Source organism: Theropithecus gelada, chromosome 13 (genome assembly GCF_003255815.1).
Source record: "Theropithecus gelada isolate Dixy chromosome 13, Tgel_1.0, whole genome shotgun sequence".
Lineage (NCBI taxonomy): Eukaryota > Metazoa > Chordata > Mammalia > Primates > Cercopithecidae > Theropithecus > Theropithecus gelada.
Window position 1 is genome coordinate 31,173,087 of NC_037681.1, and position 24,189 is coordinate 31,197,275.

At 47.0% G+C, this 24,189-nt stretch overlaps 1 protein-coding gene across 2 annotated transcripts in view; it reads left to right on the plus strand.

Moving 5' to 3' along the window:
- The first annotated feature begins 4,616 nt into the window (after positions 1-4,616).
- Positions 4,617-24,189, plus strand: part of ATP6V1C2 (ATPase H+ transporting V1 subunit C2) — a 65,587-nt gene continuing 46,014 nt past the window's right edge. For both annotated transcript variants that reach the window (XM_025354603.1, XM_025354604.1), the window contains exons 1-3: positions 4,617-4,698; positions 5,801-5,955; positions 9,633-9,700. In XM_025354603.1, coding sequence (XP_025210388.1) covers positions 5,827-5,955; positions 9,633-9,700 — 197 coding nt within the window. In that variant the 5' untranslated portion in view covers positions 4,617-4,698; positions 5,801-5,826. The remainder of the gene's footprint in view (positions 4,699-5,800; positions 5,956-9,632; positions 9,701-24,189) is intronic.

Here is a 24,189-nt window from a genome sequence, read left to right on the forward strand (position 1 = left end):
GTTGGAACCGCTCGGTATTCTGTTTATGAAACTTGCTTTGCTCTACTACCAGTATGAAAACACTGATTTATTTTTGCATGCCCCACAGTGCCTGGCAAATATTGTGGGTAAAAAAAAAAAACTTGTTAGATGAGGAAGTGAACATAGGTGACTTCTCCTCGTCTGTGTACACTAGGACAAATCCTGAGAATTCCCTGGCCTTAATTTCTCCGACCAAAACAATGACAATCGTAACAATGGCTGTCCTAAAATCACAAAGACTTTTTGGGTGAAAGAGAAAATACAGATGAGAGAACTTTGGGCCCTGAAGAAGGATGGTAGATGATTTTGAGAGATTATTACAATGTGCCGCACTTAATGTGTAAAACCCTAAAGAAACCTGAGAAAGCAGGAGAGCGAGAAGTGAGGGGAGCTCTTATTCAGTTGCTCTCATCAGAAATGCTGTTCCGTCTTAGCCTCGTAACAAGCCTAAAAAGCGGGCATACTCTCGCTCCTTTTTTTTCAGCTGGGAAACCTGAAACATAGCAAGTGTAAGCGGCTTTTCCAACTGTCTGATCTCAAAGCCTAATCTGTTTCTACAGCACCGTATTGACTCACAAGAGACAATTCTACTTAAATTGTTCTGTACTATAGATCTGATCCCATAGAAAAACTCCCCAGGGTTCTTCTCAGCAAAACCCGGAACAACCCACGTGAGCTGATTGAGATTCAAGGATATCTGGGCTGATTTGGAAAGAGAATCATCTTTGGATGGCCATGAAGTAATAAAGAAGTTCAAGATACGTCAGCTGGGAGTGGCCAGAGGACAACAGACTAATGAGGACAGCCTCGCCCTTCTGGTTCTCAAACCTGACGGGACTGTTCAATGTTGCACAGACTTCAGCTGGCTCAGTGCACGACCAGTGCCAACTGCAGAAACGTTTCAGAAATAACTAACCAAAGTCAAATTCATAATAAGCTAGAGATGACTCAAGGTTTCTGGCATCTCCTCCCCAGCCTTTATTCCTGGGAAGAGATGGTATTCATTATGACCTGGGTACTATATTTTTTATAACCTGGGGAGTATTTTAAAAGCAGTGATTAAGGCACATAAACTTTTAAGTCGTCTTTTAGCAGCAGATTTCAGAGACTTAAAGTTGTATAGGGAGGGGACAGAAAATGGGTTGCTAAATGGTGCTTCAGGTTGAAACATGGAAGAAAAATACTTTCCTTGTAAAGTGTAAATGCTAAATCACACTCTTCTAATATACCAAGGGAGCAGGCTCCAGAACTTTTGGTTGTTTTCTACCTACTTATCTGTGTTAAAGGCTGATCTTTGTGAGAGAAAAATACAAGTCAGCTCAAAACTGATAAGCACACATGTGGTTGCCTTTGAGAAATGCAAATCAAACAACCTCTTGGACAAGATTCCCCTCCACCCGCCTTGCCACCTTTTCAAGACATAAGTTGTTCAACAAGGCGTCTTTATTTGGCTTCAAAATCTTACTCAAGTTCTGAGCTATGGTAAACTCTGATGACATTGGATTATCCTTTACTGATAAGATACATTTGATAACTTTTTTGATCTTTGGAAAGCAAACAGCAGAATGCCAAGCTTTATGAATAATATATAATCTCAATCATGCAAAGAAGTCTGCATCTATATATGAATATGCATTAAATGGTAACAAAGAATTTAAATGTTAACAGCAGCTAATTATGAAATTACAAGTCATTTTTATTTTCTTCTTTATACTTCTCTGTATGCCAAATTCTTTTTAAAAAACAGAGACATTTCAAGCTCATTCTTGTTGGAGAAAATAAAAGAGAATTACCTTTATAAGCAGAAAAAAAAGTTATTTGAAAAATGTCAGGCTACCCTTGCAGCAGTAGACATCATCCATTATAAATTCAGCTATGGAACAAGAAACTTAAGATGTGAAAGACCAGAAAGATTTTAGATTTTGAGTAGGAAGATTTTGAGGAAGACAAGGAACACTGTAGATCCTTATTATTTTCTTAATCAGATGATGTTCAGAAGTTATTTGTGTGTTGTTTTAGTTTAGTTTTGTTTTGTTTTCTGTTTTTGGAGACGGAGTCTTGTTCTGTCACTCAGGCTGGAATACAGTGGCATGATCTTGACTCACTGTAACCTCTGCCTCTTGGGTTCAAGCGATTCTCGCACCTCAGTCTCCCTAGGAGCTGAGACTACAGGTGCGTACCACCATGTCCAGCTAGTTTTTTGTTTTTTGTGTTTTTGTTTTTTGTTTTTTTGAGATGGAGTCTCGCTCTATCGCCCAGGCTGGAGTGCAGTGGAGCAATCTCGTCTCACTGCAACCTCCGCCTCCTGGGTTCACGTCATTCTCCTGCCTCAGCCTCCCAATTAACTGGGACTACAGGCGCCCGACACCAAGCCCGGCTAATTTTTTTGTATTTTTAATAGAGACGGGGTTTCACCGTGTTAGCCAAGATGGTCTCGATCTCCTGACCTTGTGATCCGCCTGCCTCGGCCTCCCAAAGTACTGGGATTACAGGCGTGAGCCACCGCGCCCGGCCAGTTTTTGTATTTTTAGTAGAGATGGGGTTTCACCATGTTGGCCAGGCTGGTCTCGAACTCCTGACCTCAAGTGATCCACCTGCCTGAGCCTCCCAAAGTGCTGGGATTACAGGCATGAGCCACCGTGCCTGGCCTATCCAGGAGTTATTTGTGTCTGACTCTCTTATTTCACAGAACAAAGCTTTTTTTGTTTGTTTTTATTTTGTTTTTGTTTTTGTTTTTGTTTTCTTTTTTGAGATGGAGCTTCACTCTTGTTGCCCAGGCTGGAGTGCAATGGTGCGATATCGGCTCAACGCAACCTCTGCCTCTGGGTTCAAGCGATTCTCCTGCCACAGCCTCCTGAGGAGCTGGGATTACAGGCATGCAACACCACGCCCAGCTAATTTTTTATTTTTAATAGAGACAAAGTATTTACAGGTAACCAGTATTTACAGGTAACCAGATTTATAGAAAGAGTGGTGCCATGAGCAAAATCACAGACACTTCTAAATGTGTTGCCCAGTCTCTGAGAAGCCAGGTCCATGGCTTTGAACCTTGCAGATAGGAAAATGTGGACTAAAATAGAAAGCATGTGTTCTTCCTCACCCTGATTATCTAGTCCTGCAGGCTTGCTGGGAGCAGTAGAAAGGACATAGTCACAGGCCCAAGTTCCAACTGTAGCTCTGACATAACCAGCTGTGTGACACTGGACAATTCATGCAACTTCTGTGGGCATCTCCACCCTTGTTTGCAGATGAGATCTGCCGCAGCTCTAGGATGTTTTCCCTGGCTAGATAAAATGGCGTGCCTGGATAAAGTCCAAGATTGGAGACCACCCTACTCTAATGTCTAACTGAGCCACTCCTTCTCTGGAATAGCCACTTAATGTCCTCAAACATACCGGGGTTTCCTCATCCCTTGGTTTCAGGTATCCTCCCTTAGGAAGATGTTGCAAGGACTGACTAATGCACTTTAGTGTCCCAATAACAATGATGCCTGCTGCAGGTGCTGGGACTTCCAAGTCTACCCTAGGTTCGCAGTACGACCCCGCTGTGATCTCAAAGTCAGCTTTCTGTCCTGTCTCTGGGGCTTCCCATCCCATCTTAAGTCTCAGATGATGTCAAATCCTTCTCCCAAAGACCCCGATGCATTCACAAGAATGGGTTGATAGATATGGCTAGTTTACATAGGAGGGGGAGTCCACGTTTAAGGAAGCAAGAATACCTTCTCCAATGCCCCCTCAAGGACACTCCTGAGATCTTTATCCTTCCCAGAAACTACTGAAAACATCGCCTACATGGAAGGATGCTTTAAAGTTTTCTCCTTCAAAGAGTCCAGAGAAAATGAATTCTCCGAGTTTTCCTTTGGTTTTGTCTTGTTTTTAACTTTCACACATTAATTTCTAGGGTTTCCCCCTCCTGGTTCCAGATAGCACCAATCACGAACTCACCTCTGATCGTCGCACCCCCCTCCCCCACCATCCACAGAGCAATTCGGAAGGTGGAGAGGGTGAGGTGGGAGTTTCCTGGGTAACCGGGCGCTCACCCGCGCCCACACGGACAGGAAAAGCTTCGCTGTCTACCCAGGTGTGTCCTGAGCACCTGCGCACCTGTTGCGTGGTTCCCCACAGATCGGCCCTGTCTCGTGCACTGGCCTGGAGACACCTGGGAGTAGGTGATTCCCCTGAGATCCGCGCCTGTCGCTGTGAGGCGAGAGCCGGTGACCAGGCGGGGCTGCGGCGGCCGCAGCGGGAGGGCGGGGTGGTTCCGAGCTCGGAGCCCTTTCCCGACTCCCGCTCGGCTCAGCCGTCCACGCGTCCGGGACGGGGCAGCGCAGTCTTACGGCTGGAGACCCTGTGGGACGCGCCGCAGAAGCCCCCAGGGACCCAGCCCGCGCGCTTAGGGGACCGGAGACCCCGCGCGGCCCCTCCGCGCCTTCCCGCCGAGCGCCTGCACCTGCTCCCCGGGTCTCCGGCCCTCGGCTGGAGCGAGGCGAGAGGCGGGCGGCCCGTATGCAAATATCCCGCGGGGCCGGGGCCGCCCCCGCGCCTGGGATAAAAGGCGGGGCGGGGCGCGGGGCAGCGAAGCCGCTGCCTCCCGGGAGCCGGCAGTGCGCTGCGGCCTCGCACCTGCCGCCGGTCGCCTGCAGCCCCTACCGCGCGGTCCGCGCCCCTCCTGCTCCCGGTAAGGACGCACCGCAGAGCTGCGACCCGAGGCGGGGGCGGGGTGGGGACACAGGCACGGGGTCCGGCTGCGCCACGGCCTGCGCTTTCCCATTGGGAACGTGGGCAGCGGGCACCTCCCCGCGCTCCCCCGCGGCCGGATAGGTGGCATCTCCGCAGGTGCTGCGGGGGACCAGTTCGTCCCCAGGCCATGGGCAGTCAAGGCGGAAAGGAGCTGGGTTGGGTCTGCGCGGGGTTGGGAGAGAACAAAACGCCCTCGGATTGGAGCGGGACCGGGAGTCCGAAAGGAAGAGGTTCCCACCAGGTGTCTCTGGCTCCTCAGAGCTTATCCTGCTTTCCCCCAGCCGTCCGGAGACGCGGCGGAGAGGCAGCGGAAAGGGGGAACCCGGCCGAGGGGGAAAGGTGCGGGTGTGGACACCTGTGAAGGAGCAGCACGAATCCAATCAACCGTAGAGGCCGCAGACGCGGCCGCAAAACCACCCGCCAGGCCGGACAAGGGATCCAGCTCTGCTGAGCGGGCACCTCGCCTAGTGGAAAAAAGACTTCAGTAGTTCCCCTCACCCACTACTACTTTTTTTTCTTGTATATATTTTTAAAAAATCCTTCTGAAGTCTATTTCTAAAGCTAATAGCAATCACAAGGTTGGCCAGTTTGACCTGCGGTTTGACCTGGTAGCCTGTTGTGAAAATCCCTCCCTCATCCCACGCCTTCCTCCACCCCATCCTGCATCCCAGAAGATGCGGTATGGAAGGAAGACAAATATTCCCCCAGAAGGTGTCCGCCTCCAGCTTACTGTCCTCCCGTTTTATGATGCCTGATAGGGGTTGCTCACCCAGGTGGAGAGAAAGAAAGGAACCTCTCCCTCCTCCTCTGCTCCTGAAAACCAGCCAGAACCACTGCAGGGACCAAGGAGCTTTGGAGTTTCTTGAACACCTGAGGGCTGCCTAGGTGGAGATAAGCGCTTTGCTTTTGCAAATAGATGTTCTTGGAGCTCACAGATCCTAGAAAGGATGAATTGGAGGGTAGGGAGTGGTGAGGCAGGGATATCTGACACATCTCTCCTCCTGTTTCTGTTTGTGTATGTTTGTGCTGGTTCTAGGCAGTCACTGGGTAAGAGAAGACTGGAAGCATGTCGGAGTTTTGGTTAATTTCCGCCCCTGGAGATAAGGAAAATGTGCAAGCTCTGGAGAGGATGAATACTGTAACCTCCAAGTCCAACCTGTCTTATAATACCAAATTCGCTATTCCTGACTTCAAGGTAAAATTCCTGGGGAGGAGTGAAAAGAGGATGGATTGGTCAGGGGGAGAGGGGAGAGGAAGACAGAGGTTGCTACTTCAGGAACCCAAGGAGAAAGTATCAAGGCAAATGCGGGGGCTGAGGACAAGCTGAGGTTTGAGGATGGACAGGGAAGTGATGGGCTAGGTGGGATATCGTGCCATAGTCCCAAATTAATTGTGTTACCTATGTAGGTGCAGCCACAGGAAGGAATGAACAGGGGGACAAGGTTGTGGGTAGCAGTGTCTAATGCTTCAAAAAGTGGGAAGTGTGTTAAATGCACACTCAAGTCCTCTCGGGTGTTCCTCTGGCTCCTCCTGGTTTGTCTGCAACATCTCAGAAGACAACCATATAGTTTAGATGAGCAGGCTTGAGGGAGCTTCAGCCTTGATTGTACTCGACCTGGGGGCAGGGGAGGAAATCTAGGATCCCTTTGGTCCTGCGGGGGGTGGGGGAAGGGAGGGGATTTGGTGGCAGAAGGGAGTTTGGGTCATGCCCAGGCATCTAATGGCTCTTGGAGTGGACGGCAAGGTTCAAAACTAACATTAAAGAAGAATGAGACATGTGCAATTTTTTTTTTTTTTTTTGGAGATAGAGTTCACTCTTATCACCCAGGGTGGAATGCAGTGGTATGATCTCGGCTCACTGCAACCTCCGCCTCCCGAGTTCAAGTGATTCTCCTGCCTCAGCCTCCTGAGTAGCTAGGATTATAGGTGCGTGCCACCATGCCCAGCTAATTTTTGTATTATTAGTAGAGATGAGGTTTTGCCGTGTTGGGCAGGCTAGTCTTGAACTCCTGACCTCGGGTGAGGCCACCCACCTTGGCCTCCCAAAGTGCTGGGATTATAGGTGTGAGCCACTGTGCCCAGCCGAAATGCACAATTCTTTTTTTTTTTTTCTTTCTTTTTTTTTTATTTGAGACAGAGTTTTGCTCTTATTGCATAGGCTGGAGTGCAATGGCACAATCTTGGCTCACTGCAACCTCTGCCTTCCAGGTTCAAGCAATTCTCCTGCCTCAGCCTCCCAAGTAGCTGGGATTACAGACACCTGCCACCATGCCCAGCTAACTTTTGTGTTTTTAGTAGAGATGGTGGTTTCACCATGTTGGTCAGGCTGGTCTTGAACTCCTGACCTCATGATCTGCCTGCCCCAGCCTCCCAAAGTGCTGTAGGTTTCCACAGGGAAGACACTACAACTTTCTCCCAGACCACATGGCACATGATGAGATGGCGCTGATGACACAGGTGCTGGTGAGATGGCACTGACTGCCCAGCATCTGCTTTTGTAGAAAACTGCCACATAGTCCCCTTTCAAACCTCACTTTGCCCCTCTGCCAAAACAGCTGCACCATCAGCTCCCAGGGTTGTGATGCCACCCCGTTTGTTAACATTTGCTGAGCAAGGTGCTGATGGCTAGGTACTTTAAATGCATCACCGGGAAGCTTTTCCTCCTCCCTCTTTACAAGTCAGCTTGTCCCCGCTGACTCTCGGGACAGGCTGGGAGAGGCTAAGTGATTACGAGGATTGTCAGGATGGTAAGTGGCAGCAGTGGGTTCTGAACCCACGTCTTGCTACCTTTTTAAGCCTTCCCCTGCTTGTCCAGCAACGGACACTGTACGGGTTAGTAAATTCTGCATCCACTCATCGATACTGTGTGTGAGGCACTGTGCTGGACTCTGGAAGGTAAAAAGATTAAAAAAAAAAAAAAAAAAAAAAGAAGAAGACACAGCCCCTGCAGAAGTTGCTTAAAATTAAGTTGCTTGAAAAGAAGCGACTTGACTTGGTAGAGATACGCAGGTTTCATCATTTCCTAATTACCTTTTTTTTGAATGGAGTCTTGCTCTGTCACCCAGGCTGGAATGCAGTGGTGCAATCTAGGCTCACTGCAACCTCCGCCTCCTGGGTTCAAGTGATTCTCCTGCCTCAGCCTCCCCAGTAGCTGTGATTATAGGCACATGACCATGCCTGGCTAGTTTTTGTATTTTTAGTAGAGACAGTGTGTCACCAGGTTGACCAGTCTGGTCTCAAACTCTCAGCCTCCCAAAGTGTTGAGATTACAGGTGTGAGCCACTGTGCCCGGCCTCCTAATTACTTTTCTTAATTTTTTTTTTCTTGAAATTCTGCCAAGTCTCAGAACCTAATTACTTTTTAACATCTAGTTGGTGGTGGTACCACATGATAGCAACCCTTTTCTTTCTAATTCTGTGAAAAGACCTTTAAATACAATTTTGGACATTGTAGTAATTTCTACACTAAGAAATAGATCATGGTCAGGCACTGTGGCTTACTCCTTGGCCAAAATCCCAGCATTTTGGGAGGTCGAGGCAGGAGGATCACTTGAGGTCAGGAGTTCGAGACCAGCCTGGACAACATGACCAAACCCCATCTCTACTAAAAATACAAAAAACATTAGCCACGCATGGGGCACATGCCTGTAATACCAGCTATCCGGGAGGCTGAGGCAGAAGAATCACTTGAACCTGGGAGGCAGAGGTTGCAGTGAGTCGAGATCTCAAAAAACAACAACAACAACAACAACAAAAACCAGATCATAAGTACTCTGAAAAGGACCTAGGTGAATGATGAAGTGGGAGGAAAAGCTGCCTCCTTCCCCAGCAAGATTTTTTTTTTTTTTTTTTTTTTTTTTGAGATGCAGTCTCACTCTGTTGCCCAGGCTGGAGTGCAGTGGTGCGATCTCAGCTGACTGCAACCTCCACCTCCCGGGTTCAAGTGATTTTCCTGCCTCAGACTCTCAAGTAGCTGGGATTACGGGTGCATGCCACCATGCCCAGCTAATTTTTGTATTTTTAGTAGAGGCAGGGTTTTGCTATATTGGCCAGGCTGGTCTCAAACTCCTGACCTCAGGTGATCTGCCCACCTCGGCCTCAAGATCATGGTTAATAACAGCAAAGAACAGAGAAAAAGACTGGTGGGGCTGGGCGCAGTGGCTCATGCCTGCAATTCCAGCACTTTGGGAGGCCAAGGCAGGTGGATCACCTGAAGTCGGGAGTTCAAGACCAGCCTGACCAACATGGAGAAACCCCATCTCTACTAAAAATAAAAAATTAGCCAGGCATGGTGGTGCATGCCTGTAATCCCAGCTACCCAGGAAGGCTGAGGCAGGAGAATCGCTTGAATCCAGGAGGCAGAGGTTGAGGTGAGCTGAGATCGTGCCATTTCACTACAGCCTGGGCAACAAGAGCGAAACTCTGTCTCAAAAAATAAATGAATGAATGAATGAATAAATAAATAAATAAATAAATACTGGTGGGACTGTCTCAGAGCAGAAAAGCTTTTAAGAATGGAAACTTCTTTAACTTGCTTTCTGGTGTATCTCTTCCTTAGCTATGGGGATTAACAACATGACTGACTAGCAAGCTGCCATTCTAAGAGGAAAATGAGCTAAGGTCAGATGGTGACATCATAGTCACTCCTTCCTATGGCAGGCACGACAGTTTATCCTGTTGGTCAAAAATAAGTAAATGAAGACACCCCCAAATCCACTGGTTTCTATTAAGAGTTCTTTCTACTTTCCACTTTGGCCATTAACCAGAGGTGACAAATTCAAGATGAAGTGACAGAGTCCCTGCCCTGTTGTTGAGATGGCATCATGCTTGGCCAGAAACCTGTGAGCCTCTGACGTTTTTATGATCTGTCTAGGTGGGGACCTTGGATTCCCTGGTTGGCCTCTCTGATGAGTTGGGGAAACTCGACACCTTTGCTGAAAGGTAAAATATTCCTTATTTACTACATACAAGTGAGAATTTGACATTGTTATCAGAGGACACAGTGTTCTTGCTCTGGCTGAACCGGAGTATGGATTTGTCTAGACCTGGTTCCAGAAGTCAGCAGAGAAAACCGATCAGTTCCCCTGCGGGTGCTGGGTCTGCAGGAGCCTGCCTGGCCCCTCCCGGTGTTGTGTCTGCTGGAGGCAGCACTTGTTAAGGGGTTGCCTCCGACCTGAAGATCATGCATAGCTGCCGAGACACTTAGAAAACTCACTGGTGTAGTTTCCCACCAAACCTTTTTAAGTTTGTTTATTTTTTAGTAATAAATGCTCATAGTACAAAATTTCAAGTACAAAAAATGTCCTGGTGCAGTGGCTCATGCCTGTAATCCTAGCTACTCCAGAGGTTAAGTCAGGAGACTCACTTGAGCCCAGGAGTTCAACACCAGCCTGGACAATATAGAGAGCCTTCCTTCCTTCCTTCCTTCCTTCCTTCCTTCCTTCCTTCCTTCCTTCCTTCCTTCCTTCCTCCCTCCCTCCCTCCCTCCCTCCCTCCCTTCCTCCCTTCCTTCCTCTTCCTTCCTCCCTTCCTTCTTCCCTCCCTCCTTCCCTCTCCTCCTCCCCCTTCTCCTTCCTTCCTTCCTTCCTTCCTTCCTTCCTTCCTTCCTTCCTTCCTTCCTTCCTTCCTTCCTTCCTTCCTCCCTCCCTCCCTCCCTCCCTCCCTCTCTCTCTCTCTCTCTCTCTTTCTTTCTTTTGACAGTCTCACTCTGTCACCCAGGCTGGAATACAATGGTCCAATCATGGCTCACTGCAACCTCCACCTCCCAGGTTCAAGTGATTCTCCTGCCTCAGCATCCTGAGTAGCTGGGACTACAGGCACCTGCCACCACGCCCAGCTAATTTTTGTATTTTTAGTAGAGACAGGGTTTCACCATGTGGTCCAGGCTAGTCTTGAACTCCTGACCTCAGGTAATCCACCCGCCTCGACCTCCCAAAGTGTTAGGATTACCGACATGAGCCACTGTGCCCGGCTGAGAGACCTCTTCCTTCCTTCCTTCCTTCCTTCCTTCCTTCCTTCCTTCCTTCCTTCCTTCCTTCCTTTCTTTCTTCTCTCTTTCTCTCTCTCTCTCTCTTTCTTTCTGAGATGGAGTCTGGCTCTGTTGCCCAGGCTGGAGTGCAGTGGCGCCATCTCAGCTCACTGCAAGCTCTGCCTCCCAGGTTCACGCCATTCTCTCACCTTAGCCTCCCGAGTAGCTGGGACTACAGTGCCCCATGCCTGGCTAATTTTTTGTATTTTTAGTAGAGACGGGGTTTCACCATATTGGCCAGGCTGGTCTTGAACTCCTGAGCTTGTGATCCACCCGCCCTCAGCCTCCCAAAGTGCTGGGATTACAGGCGTGAGCCACCGCACCTGACCGAGAGACGCTGTTTCCAAGAAAGAAAAACAAAAAGCTAGATGTGGTGATGGTGCCTGTAGTCCTAGCTACTGGGGAGGCTGTGGTGAGAAGAATGCTTGAACCCAGGAGCTTGAGGCTGCAGTGAGCTCTGGTTGTGCTACTGCACTCCAGTCTGGACAACAGAGTGAGACCCCATCTCAAGCAAACAAATAAACAAAAACCCAAAGTACTAAAAGGATATATATAGTGAAAGTTAAGGTTTCCGGCCAAGAGTGGTGGCTCACGCCTATAATCCCAGCATTTTGGGAGGCTGGGGTGGGTGGATCACCTTATGTCAGGAGTTCGAGACCAGCCTGGCCAACATGACAAAACCCCGTCTCTACTAAAAATACAAAAATCAGCTGGGTGTGATGGCGGGTGCCCATAATCCTAGCTACTTGGGAGGCTGAGGTGGGAGAATCGCTTGGGTGGGGGAGGCAGGGTGGAGGTTGCAGTGAGCCAAGATCGTGCCACTTCACTCCACCCTGGGTGACAGAGCGAGACTTCTGTCTCAAAAAGAAAAAGAAAATTAAGTTTTCCTCTCATCTGTTTTTCTCTTTCCTTTCCCCTAGTCCTCCATTGCCCCTCTTTCAAGGCAATTTTACTATAACTTTCTAGGTGAGCCTTCCAGAGATAGCCAATACATGCACAAATAAATATGTCTTAAAATTAATATTATTCATTCATGTATTTGTTTGCTTATTTGTGTTTTTTGCAGACAGGGTCTGGCTCTGTTGCCTAGGCTGGAGTGCAGTGGAAAAAATCATAGCTCAGTGCAGCCTTGAACTCCTGGGCTCAAGCGATCTTCCTACCTTAGCCTCCCAATTATCTGAGACTATAGTCACATGCCACCATGCCCAGCTAATTTTTGTATTTTTTGGTAAAGACAGGGTCTCACTATGTTGCCCAGGCTGGTCTTGAACTCCTGGCCTCAAGTGATCCTCCTGCCTCGGCCTCCCAAAGTGTTGGGATTACAGATGTGAGTCACCACATTCAGTCTTAAAATTAATTTTGTACAAATGATAGCATATATTCTGCATCTTGCAGTTTAGTTAAATAACATGTCTCAGAGATAGTTTCATATCGGTCCATAACTGCATGTTCGTTCTTTTAATGGCTGTGTTACTATGAATAGATGTACCCTCATTTATTTGAATAGACTGGTGGATTGCTTGACTCCAGGAGTTCAAGACCAGCCTAGACAACATAGCAAAACCCCATCTCTATTGAAAATACAAAACATTAGCCGAGCATGGTGGTATGTGCCTGTAGTGCCAACTATGCAGGAGGCTGAGATGGAAGAATCACCTGAGCCTGGGAGTTTGAGGTTACAGTGAGCCGAGATCATGCCACGGCACTCCAGCCTGGGCAAAAGAGTGACACTCTGTCTAAAAAAAAAAAAAAAAAAAAAAAATTATATGAGGATGTTGTGGAGTCTTAAAATTATATATCTTTGTTTAAATTATTACAAATCTGGGCCAGGTGTGGTAGCTCACACCTGTAATCTCAGTACTTTGGGAGGCCGAGGCGGGCGGATCACGAGGTCAAGAGAGCGAGACCATCCTGGCCAACATGAAAATACAAAAAAAAAAAAAAAAAAAAAGTTGGGCGTGGTGGCTGGCGCCTGTAATCCCAGCTACTCAGGAGGGTGAGGCACAAGAATTGCTTGAACCCGGCAGGCAGAGGTTGTAGTGAGCTGAGATCGCGCCACTGCACTCCAGCCTGGGACAGAGGAAGATTTTGTCTTAAAAAAATATATATATATATTACAAATCTGGTATATAATCATTGGAAAACTTTTTTTTTTTTTTTTTTTTTTTTTTGAGATAGATTCTCACTCTGTCACCCAGGCTGGAGTGCAGTAGCACGATCTGGGCTCACTACAGCCTCTGCCTCCCAAGTTCAAGCAATCTCCTGCCTCAACCTCGCAAGTAGCTGGGATTACAGGTACATGTCAACAAGCCCAGCTAATTTTTGTGTTTTTAGTAGAGATGGTGTTTCACCATGTTGGCCAGGCTGGTCTCAAACTCCTGACCTCAAGTGATTCATTGGAAAGCATTTATAGATCATAGAATGGCATGAAAAAGAAAATATAAATCACCCATTATTATGCCATCCAAATATAACTATTATTATATTGTGCTTACAGTGTGTACATCTAATTTTCTTAACACATAAATATAATTTCTGGATAATGTAGTAATAGCAGTAAGATCAGGCCAAGCACAATGGCTCACGCTTGTAATCCCAGCACTTTGGGAGGCCAAGGCAGGAGGAACACTTGAGCCCAAGAGTTTGAGAAGAACTTGGGCAACCTAGTGAGACCCTGTCTCTACAAAAAGTAAAAAATACTAGCTGGGTGTGGTGGTGCACCTGTAGTCCCAGCTACTTGGGAGGCTGAGGTGGGAGGATTGCTTGAGCCCAGGAGGTCGAGGCTGAACTGAGCTGTGATCGTGCCACTGCCCTCCAGCCTGGGTGACAGATCGAGACCCTGGCTGTCGGGTAGATGAAGGCGGCATTCCCCAAGGGCCGGGTGGTGGCCTTCTGGGCTGCAGTGCTGGGACACAGCGCTCTGACTGCTTCCTTAAAGGGTTTCAGGGATTCCTTTTCTTTTTCTTCTAACCCTTAACATTTGTGAAACTTTCAGGTTTTTAGGGCCCATGGACTTGATCTTTTCTTCTTAGTGGAATGGTGAGATGGCTGCTACTGCCTTGTTTGATGAACTGTATGGAATTAGGAATTCTAGTGAACATACTTTGAGGATTTCTTTTTTCTTAAGATAGAGTCTTGCTCTGTCGCCCCAGCTGGAGTACAGTGGCACAATCTTAGCTCACTGCAACCTCTGATTCCTGGGCTCAAGCGATTCTCCTGCCTCAGCCTTCCAAGTAGCTGAGATTACAGGCGCGTGCCACCAGGCCTGGCTAATTTTTATATTTTTAGTAGAGGTGGAGTTTCACCATGTTGGGCAGGCTGGTCTCTTAACTCGTGACTTCAAGTGATCCTCCAGCCTCAGCTGGAGAAAAAGAAAAGAAAAGACAAAAAGAAATGGGATTACAGGCATGAACCACTGTGCCCAGCCACTTTGAGGATTTCTAGTCTGCAGATTAGTGCCATGGGCCAAAAATTGGGTTCTCTGTGTCCTGTTGCTCTTTGCCTTCTAATTGCCTAAGAATAATAGGATGCCTTTGTTAGTGACATTTTGCTTTGTATGGGATGTTGGACTAATTTACACACAGGTCACCAAGCAGTTTGCTGTTCACAGTGTTTTTTGTTCTTTTTTTTTTGAAACAAGATAATACATAGGTGTAAACCTTCTTTTTTTCTTTTTTTGAGATGGAGTTTCGCTCACGTTGCCCAGGCTGGAGTGCAATGGCACGATCTTGGCTTATTGCAAACTCCACCTCTTGAGTTAAAGTGATTCTCCTGCCTCAGCCTCCCGAGTAGCTGGGATTACAGGCATGCACCACCATGCCCGGCTAATTTTGTATTTTTTAGTAGAGACGGGATCTCTCCACATTGGTCAGGCTGGTCTCGAACTCCCGACCTCAGGTGGTCCCCCCACCTTGGTCTCCCAAAGTGCTGGGATTACAGGCGTGAGCCATTGCGCCCTGCCAACAATTTTTTTTTTCATGAGACAGGATGTTGCTCTGTCACCCAGCCTGGAGTGCAGTAGCACCATCAAGGTTCACTGCAGCCTCCACCTCTCAGGCTTAAGCGATCCTCCCGCCTCAGCCTCTCAAGTAGCTGTGACCACAGGTGCACAACACCATGCCCAGCTAATTTTTAAATTTTTTTGTAGAGACAAGGTCTCACTATATCTCCCAGGCTGGTCTCGAACTCCTGGGCTCCAGCAATCCTCCCACCTTGGCCTCCCAAAGTGCTGGAATTACAAGCATGAGTCACCACACCTAGCCACCATTCACAGTCTTTGAGAAAGAAAACTAACCTTTGGCTGTCTCATTCATAGAATCTGTCTGCTCTCAGACGAATGAAGGGAAGTAAAATCATGCTAAATCAAGTATTATCAAATCCCAGGGCCTGTCCGATAAAAGTTAATATTCCAGAAAAAGTGACTTGATCTGGAAATGTTGACTGCCTTCTTAGGCTTCTCTGTACCACAGGGAGGTATGACCGGCCTTGTACAACTTATGGCCTAGCTGAGAAGACACATATTAATAAAATAATCACATCACATAATCAAATAATGCTAAACCTAAGAAACGCCTGTAACAGATGCCATCGAGAGCAGCCCGCTGCCTTAGGCTGGTGAATGTCTTAGGTTTTCTTGGGCAGCAGGGACAAACTACAGCAGGAGACTGGTCACATGCAGGAAGGTTGGCTTAAGAAGTGTGAATTGGGCCAGCCGCGGTAGCTCATGCCCGTAATCCCAGCACTTTGGGAGGCTGAGATGGGTGGATCACTTGAGCCGAGGAGTTCAAGACCAGCCTGGGCAACATGGTGAAACTCCATCTCTACAAAAAATACAGAATTTAGCCAGGCGTGGTGATGCGTGCCTATAGCCCCTGCACTTGGGACGTTGAGGTGGGAGAATCGCTTGAGCCCAGGAGGTCGAGGCTGCAGTGAGCAGGGACCACATCACTGCACTCCAGCCTGGGCAACAGAGTGAGAACCTGTCTCCAGAAGAAAAGAAAAAAAAAAGTGTGACTAGTTCCCTGCCTGCTGCAGCAGTTCTAGAGCTGTCTTTGCTACCAATTTTCTGCCCTAGTGCGAGTCTTTTAACCTCTTATTCACTAAAACCCCTTTAGCTCTGAAATTCTGTGAGCCTGGATTGTTATTGTTTCCCTTTTAGTTTCTTGCTTTTTTGCTTTTTTTGCTTTCTTTCGCTTTCCCTCCCTCCCTCCTTCTCTCCCTCCCTTCCCCCTCCCTCTCTCCCTCTGTCCCTCTCTCCCTCTCTCTCTTTGTCTCTTTCTCTTTCTTTCTTTTTGACAGAGTCTCGCTCTATTGCCCAGGCTGGAGTGCAGTGGCGTGATCTTGGCTCACTGCAACCTCCGCCTCCTGGGTTCAAATGATTCTCCTGCCTCAGCCTCCCAAATAGCTGGGATTATAGGCACCCGCTACCAAGCCCAGATAATTTTTGTATTTTGTTAGTAGAGACAGGGTTTCGCCATGTTGGCCAGGCTGGTCTCTAACTCCTGACCTCAGGTGATCTGCCCGCCTTGGCCTCCCAAAGTGCTGGGATTACAGGCGTGAGCCACCATGCCCAGCCCCACTTTAGTTTCTTTTTTGTCTGTTTGCTCTGTTTTCCCAGTAAGTATATTAGTGTTTTGTTCTGTACATACTTGTTGCACAAATTGCTTTTAATGGTAGTGTAGCATATGTTTAAGAAAAAGAAACGAAGGCTGGGCATGGTGGCTCACGCCTGTAATCCCAGCACTTTGGGAGGCCGAGGCTGGCGGATCACCTGAGGTCAAGAGTTCAAGACCATCCTGGTCAACATGGTGAAACCCCATCTCTACTAAAAATACAAAAATTAGCTGGGCCTGGTGGTGGGCGCCTGTAGTCCCAGCTACTGGGGAGGCTGAGGCAGGAGAATCTCTTGAACCCAGGAGGTGGAGGTTGCAGTGAGCCGAGATCGAGCCACTTCATTCCAGTCTGGGCGACAGAGCAAGACTGTCTCCAAAAAAAAAAAAAAAAAGAAAAGAAAAGAAAATACGTAAACGGGCAAGACTGTGGCTATAATCGTGAAACAGATAGAACCTGTGCAAATTTAAGTGTTTTCCGAACAATAAGGACTAGGTGTGGCAAAAATGAAAACTCACTGTGCATTGTTTTCATTTTCCTTGTGGGTATTCTTAAGAGCCTTCCTCTCAGGGGGAAGGAAAATGGTGTGGTCTGAGCACGTCAAAATTTGAATCTTAGCTTTTTTCTAGTCCAGGGGTCAGGGTGTCCTGTGTTGGGAGTTGGTACTAGAGCTTGGGGTAAAAAAAAAAAAAGGGATATATATACTAATAAATCTAGAGAAATGGCGTCAGTTCTTTGAAATGTCCTCTCTGGTTCTTTGAAAAGTGTTATTGGGTAAATACATGCTAGCTGAGTCTGTAACCTCGGTAGCACAAACCTGTCAGCGCTGCTTCTGCCCAGGAGAACAGAGAAGGCACAAGCGTTTTCAGGGTGTATTGTTTCCATATCCTTTTATTATTTATTTACTTAGGGCACTGGAGTGTTTTTCCATGTAGCTGGAAGGCAGCTTTTGCTTACGAGAGCTTTCTCTTTTTTTTTTTTTAATTTATTCCTTCATACTGCCTTTGTTAATGTATTCTCTATTTGCCCTATCATTCATGAATATTTGAAAAACCAAATGCTATTATCTTTAAAAAAAAAAAAAACAAAAAAAAACCTGTCTTCCTGTTTTAAAAAAATGTTTGAGTGCTTCACAGTATCTGAGCCTGTTTTGCGGTGTTGATTGACAGAGTGCATTTCCCAGGCGCTGCGGTGGTCAGCGGGACCTCCTGGGTGCTGTGGTGCTTGGTGACCATCGCTTGCCCCCGAGTGCTTCCCCTGTCTATGGAATAGCTGCTGGCTTTTTCTTTACCCACGTGGTTCCATGGAGCTGACCAAGGGTTGGCTGATCAAAGATTGCATAGCTGAGTGTGGATGTCTGCTTAGTGATACGTGTGAGTCAGTTCTTGTAAGGGCATTCTAAAGAGAAGTAAACTAGAATTGTAAAAAGCATCTAGTCTTTTCTTCTCTGCTGATGGAAGAATGTCAGATTGAAATGACCTAGGTGGCATTTCGCGGGATTCAGTGAATAGACCGTGGTTGCATGTCTCTGTATGCTGCGTGCATGGTGGGTTGCTCTAAGCTGCTGGGCAGCCTTACTGTGTGTGTCTGCTGGACTCCCACTTTCCATGGCGGCTGTTCCAAGCCTTTTCCACCCCCCTTCCTCCCATCTGCCCCTGCTGAGCCCTCTTCCTCCTCACCAACTCCCAGAGACTCTCTTCCCCACCTCTTCCCACACCCTCTGTCATCATGCCCACAGAATTACCCTGTCCTAACACACCTGGTGCTCCCCTCCTTCATGGCACTTGCCACAGTGGATTTTGACGTCCTCTTGTGGGATAATTTGGTCATATTTTTCTTCCCTGTCTTTTGCTTACGATTAGATCCCTAGCACTTGTAACACGGAGGCCCTGGGGACTGACGGTGTGAATAGAGGGAAGCATCCTGGGTTGTAAGAGCTGGGCAGCCCGTTAGAGATCTTATCTAACCTGTAGAGTTCCAAATGAGAAAACAGGCCCAGAGAGAAGCTCCTAGAAATACAAAGGTGGGCGGGGGTGGCAGAGGAGCGAATACACTCCAGATCCATCAACTTGCCATTATTGGTCTGCCTGTCTGGGCCTGTCTGCCCTGGGGGACTCTGTGCCCTGAGCTTTCCACAGTGCTTCCAGATGCTTCCAACTCGTGTCATCGGCAGAACTAACCAGAAAATGGCCTTTTTCTCTTCCATTCCACCCTCCTCCCAGATTGTACTATTAATCATTGTTACTTACGAAAACACTTAATAGTATTTATAAATCTAGACATTTAAAGATGGCTTACTGAGCCTGGGTAAAATAGCAAGACCTCGTCTCTACAAATAATAAAAAAAAATTAGCCAGGTGTGGTGGGGTGCGACTGTACTCCCCACTACTCAGGAGGCTGTGGTGGGAGGATACCCTGAGCCCAAGTGGTTAAGGCTGCAGTGAGCCGTGATCGAGCCATTGCACTCCAGCCTGGGCAACAGAGTGAGACCCTGTTTAAAAAAAAGAAAAAATATGTATTTTGACTTAAATAAAATCTCTTATTAAAGTTAATTTAACCTGTTTTTACTTTTGTAAATGTGGTGAGTAGACCTTTTTTTTTTCTTTTTTTGAGACGGAGTCTCGGTCTGTCACTCAGGCTGGAGTGCAGTGGCATGATCTCGGCTGACTGCTACCTTCACCTCCTGGGTTCAAACGAATCTCCTGCCTCAGCCTCCCAAGTAGCTGGGATGACAGGTGTGCGCCACCAGGCCCAGCTAATTTTTGTATTTTTAGTAGAGATGAGGTTTCACCATGTTGGCCAGGCTGGTCTTGAACCCCTGTCCTCATGTGATCTGCCCCCCTCGGCCTCCCCAAGTGCTGGGATTACAGGTGTGAACTGCTGCGCCCAGCCCTAGACATTTTTTAATTACCCATGTGGCTTGAATTATATTCCTATTGCACAGCTTTGGGCTAGAGCTCTAGAGAAGGATCATCAAATTTGGACAGATCTCCTGGTCTTTTTTGGTTTGGTTTTGGGTTTTTTTCTCTTTTTTTTTTGAGAAAGGATCTTGCTCTGTCACCCATGCTGGAGTCAGTGGCATGATCACAGCTCACTGCAGCCTTGAACTCCTGGGCTCAAGCCATCCTCCTGCCTCAGCCTCCCAAGTAGCTGAGACTACAGGAGTGTGCCACTATGCCTGTTTCTGGAAGGTTTAAAATATGTCGTTATCACATGTTTGGACCAGGTACGTTTTTAGGAGTAGTTCTTTAATAATATTCACAAAATTTTTCAGTACTATTGCTCTGTTGGTTTTCTCTTTGGAGGAGGAGTAAATTGGCAAATTGCATTTTGCTAGAAAATCATTAGTTTCATGAAGTCTTTCAAGTTATTTGAATAGAGTCTACCTATATATATTGTATTTATGCATCCCCCATTTTTTAGTGTTTGCATTTTCTTTGATTAGGCTACCCAGTAGTTTACCTATTTTGCTTTTAAGAGAAACAACTTTTTAATACATTGATCAATTTTATAATTTTTCCGATTTCTGATAGTTTAACTTCTATATCTTATTTTCCCTCCTCTTACTTTATTTGGGTTTATTTTCTTGCCCTTTTCTGTAAAACATGCTTAGTTACATGCTTAGTTCATTTATTTTTTTTTTTGTTTAGTTCTGTAATGCTAACAGCAATGACGTTTTCTCTGAGTGTTTTATAATTTAAATTTTGATATGTCATGTTTTCATTATTTTTTTCCTAGATTTTGTACTTTTTTAATTTTTATTTTTTATTATCATTTTTTCTTTTGACAAGCTCGAACTCCTGGGCTCAAGCCATCCTCCTGCCTCAACCTCCTGAGTAGCTGGGATTACAGGTGAACACCACCATGTACAACTAATATTTTATATTTTTTGTACAGATGAGGGTTTCAGTATGTTGCCCAGACTAGTCTTGAACTACTGGGCTCAAGGAATCCTCCCACCTTGGCCTCCCAAAGTGCTGGGTTTACAGGCATGAACCACCATCCTCAGTCAATTCTGCAATTTTTAAATTCTTTTATTTGCTTTTGTTTTTCATTTCTAATTCTGTTGCCTTGTTAGAAAATGAATTAGGTTGGCCAGCCGTGGTGGCTCATGCCTGTAATCCCAGCACTTTGGGAGTCCGAGGTGGGAGGATCACTTGAGGCCAGGAGTTCAAGACCAGCCTGGCCAACAGGGCAAAACCCCGTCTCTACTAAAATTACCAACAAAACAAAACAAAACAAAAAAATTAGCCAGGTGTGGTGGTGGGTGCCTGTAATCCCAGCTACTAGGGAGGCTGAGGCTGGAGCATCACTTGAACCTGGGAGGTGTAGTGAGCAGAGATTGTGCCACTGTACTCCAGCCTGGACAAGTGAGACTCTGTCTCAAAAAAAAAAAAAAAAAAAAAAAGAAAAGAAAAAGAAAAGAAAGAAAATGAATTAGGTGCTATTTTGACCTTTGGGAATTTGCAATTTTCTTTGTGACCTAATCTATTGCCTATTTTTCTAAGTGTTTCATGGGTATCTGAAATGGGTGTGTTCTCTTGTTTTCATTGCACAGCATTGATAAATGTCTATTGGAGCAACACTATCAGTGAATGTCATATTTGCTATTTCATGTTTTTATACTTTAGGCGCTTTGCTGCCCTTACGGGATGCACAAAGATCTACGACAGTTTCTTTGTTTGTTTTTGGAGACACAGTCTCACTCTGTCGCCCAGGCTGGAGTGAAGTGGCGCAATCTCTCTTGGCTCACTGCAACCTTTGCCTTCCGGGTTCAAGCGATTCTCCTGCCTCAGCCTCCTGAGTAGCTGGGACTACAGGCACCCGCCACCAGGCCCAGCTATTTTTTGTATTTTTAGTAGAGGTAGGGTTTTGCCACATTGGCCAGGCTGGTCTCGAACTCCTGACCTCAAGTGATCCTGCCTTGGCCTCCCAAAATGCCGAGATTACAGGTGTGGGCCCCCACGCCTTGCCATCTATGACAGTTACAACTCCTCGAAGGCTGCCCCTTTGTTCCTCTCTAGTGCGTCTGTGTGCAGTATATTGTCTTGAATTCCATGCTGCCTGATGGTTTGTCACGTCTCTATTTTGGTAACTGCCATTGATTGATAAATGAGAATATTGTTGTTTGAAGAGTTAAGTCATTTGTGTTAGATCATGTAGCTGCCTAGTGTTGGGCCTTCGCCTGGTCATCCTGACTCCCTAGTCTGCCCTTGCTCTGTCGTAGGCCCCTCACAGGTGGCAGGAGCTCTCCTTTGCCTCCCCCGCCTTGATTTTCAGTTTAGGCCCAGCAGGGATAGTCTCCAGTATCTGCCAGGCTTCCCCCAGCTCCCAGCAGCTCTTATCAAACCAGAAGTCCAGCCAGCAGGGGAGGAAGGAATGTTGGCTGGCCACTTTAGGTACAACATGTGGGAGTAAGGGTCAGCTCGAGGCAATGTTGTGAAATTCCGAAATCGTTCTTTGGAGGTTAAATTTAATGTAAGGCATTTCCATCTTGGACCCTGCCCCAGTCCTTCAGGGACCCATGGCTCCATTGTTCCCCAGATCTCAGCAAGGCTTTTTTCACTTAACACCGTGTTGGTGCTCATCACAGCCCCAGTAAATGGCAGCCATTTGGACGTTCCTTATTTTCACGAGCTTCAGGGGCAACCTTCCATGGTCCTTTTTGGATGTTCTTTTTCCATTAGCTTCATGTCCAAAGTTGGTATAATTCTCAACAGATAGCTTCCATTTGTGCAGCCTTCTGCCTAGGGTTCATTTCCATCTCAGTCAAAGGCTCCAGAAACTTAAGCTCCTGGTGCTCAAGCAGACAGTCTGGGCACCACCTCCCTGTCCAACCCTCCACAGGAGACGCCAGTAAGGACCGAGTCCTGTGGGCTCCACCTCCAAAATCTGTCTGGTATGCACCCACTTCTCAGCATGTCCATCGAAGCCACCTTCATTGCGTTCCTCTGCTTTTGCAACAGACTCAGTTGTCTCCCGGTTTCCCTTTCATTCATTCACCCCACAGCAACCAGAGTGATCTTTTTAAAAGTACCGTATCACAGATCACCTGAGGTTGGAAGTTGGAGACCAGCCTGACCAACATGGAGAAACCCCATCTCTACTAAAAACAGAAAAAATTAGCCGGGTGTGATGGCACTTGCCTGTAATCGCAGCTACTCGGGAGGCTGAGGCAGGAGAATCGCTTGAACCTGGGAGACAGAGTTGCAGTGAGCTGAGATCGCGCTATGGCACTCTAGCCTGGGCAATAAGAGCAAAGCTCCGTCTCAAAAATAAATAAATAAATAAAGGCACTGTATCACATGGCTCTCCTGCATGAAACCCTCCGTGACTTTTCTGTGCCCTCAATGTAAAATTCTTACTTGCAACCCTTGCTTCCAGACCCCTAGCAGGTCAGGTGCCAGGGTACTCCTCTCCAGCCACTCTGGCTCCATCCTGCCTTGGTCCTATGCCTGAAAGACCCCCCACCCACCACCCCAGCTTAGCAGGGCAGGCTTCTTCTTATTGACCCAATCCCAGAAGACTGCTCACCCAGAAGACTTCTCCAGACTGCCAGCCAGCCCAGTCCCTCTAGGTGACCCCGTTTTAATTCTCTGCATTCCACAGCCCACTATTAAAGCCCATTGTATAAGTTATCTTTGCCTTTTTGGGGTATTAATTTTGTAATTAATATCCTTGCATAACTCTTTGTGTAAATTTTTGATTATTTTAAAGTTGCATGAAGATGTTTAAATAAAACCTTACCAATGGCCGGACACAGTGGCTCATACCTGTAATCCCAGCAGTTTAGGAGGCCGAGGCGGGCGGATCACTTGAGGTTAGGAGTTCAAGACCATCCTGGCCAACATGGTGAAACCTCATCTGTGCTAAAAATACAAAACATTAGCCGGGCGTGGTGGTAGGCACCTGTAATCGAAGCTACTTGGGAGGCTGAGGCAGGAGAATCACTTAAATCCAGGAGGCAGAGGCTGCAGTGAGCCGAGATCACACCTCTGCACTCTAGCCTGAGCGACAGAGCGAGACTCCATCTCAAAAAAAAAAAAAAAAAGTTGCATGCCCAAAAGTGGAATTACTGGTATAATGGACATAGGCATATTGAAAGCTGTTTGTACATACTACTAACTTGTTTTCCAATAAAGTTACAAGAAGTGCCCTTTTATCATACCCCATCTATTAAGTGCCCGGCAGGATGATGTGTGATTGTTTTAATGTGCATTTCTTGGATTTCCAGTGAGAGTAAACATATTTTCAAGAGCTCTAGCCATTGTACTCCTATTTGTGTGACTGGGCTGTTCCTGGCCTTGGCTCCTGCATCCTCTGGGCTGGGCTGCAGCTTGCAGAACTCCAGGGGAAGCCCTTCACATTGTGTGTGCTGGAACTATGCTCCACCAGCACGGGACCTGCAATTGTTCTCAGTGACTGAGCAGCTTGGTGGATTGACTTTTTGGCATAGCCTCCAGAACTTCAATGTGTGATGTTTCTTTCTATCCCACATGCTTGGGGGATTGCCCGGTGATTCCTAAAAAACTGTAGGCCCCAGGGGATTTCAGCGACACTTCTCTGGGAGCTGAGTTTGGGTCCTCCTTGCCTGTTCCTTCCAATGGGAAAACTTTCTTTTTCATTTTTTGAGACCAAATCTCACTCTGTCGCCCAGGCTGGAGTGCAGTGGCGCTATGTCGGCTCACTGCAAACTCTGCCTCCCGGGTTCAAGTGATTCTACTGCCTCAGCCTCCCAAGTAGCTGGGATTATGGTATTGCGCCACCAGGCCCGGCTAATTTTTGTATTTTT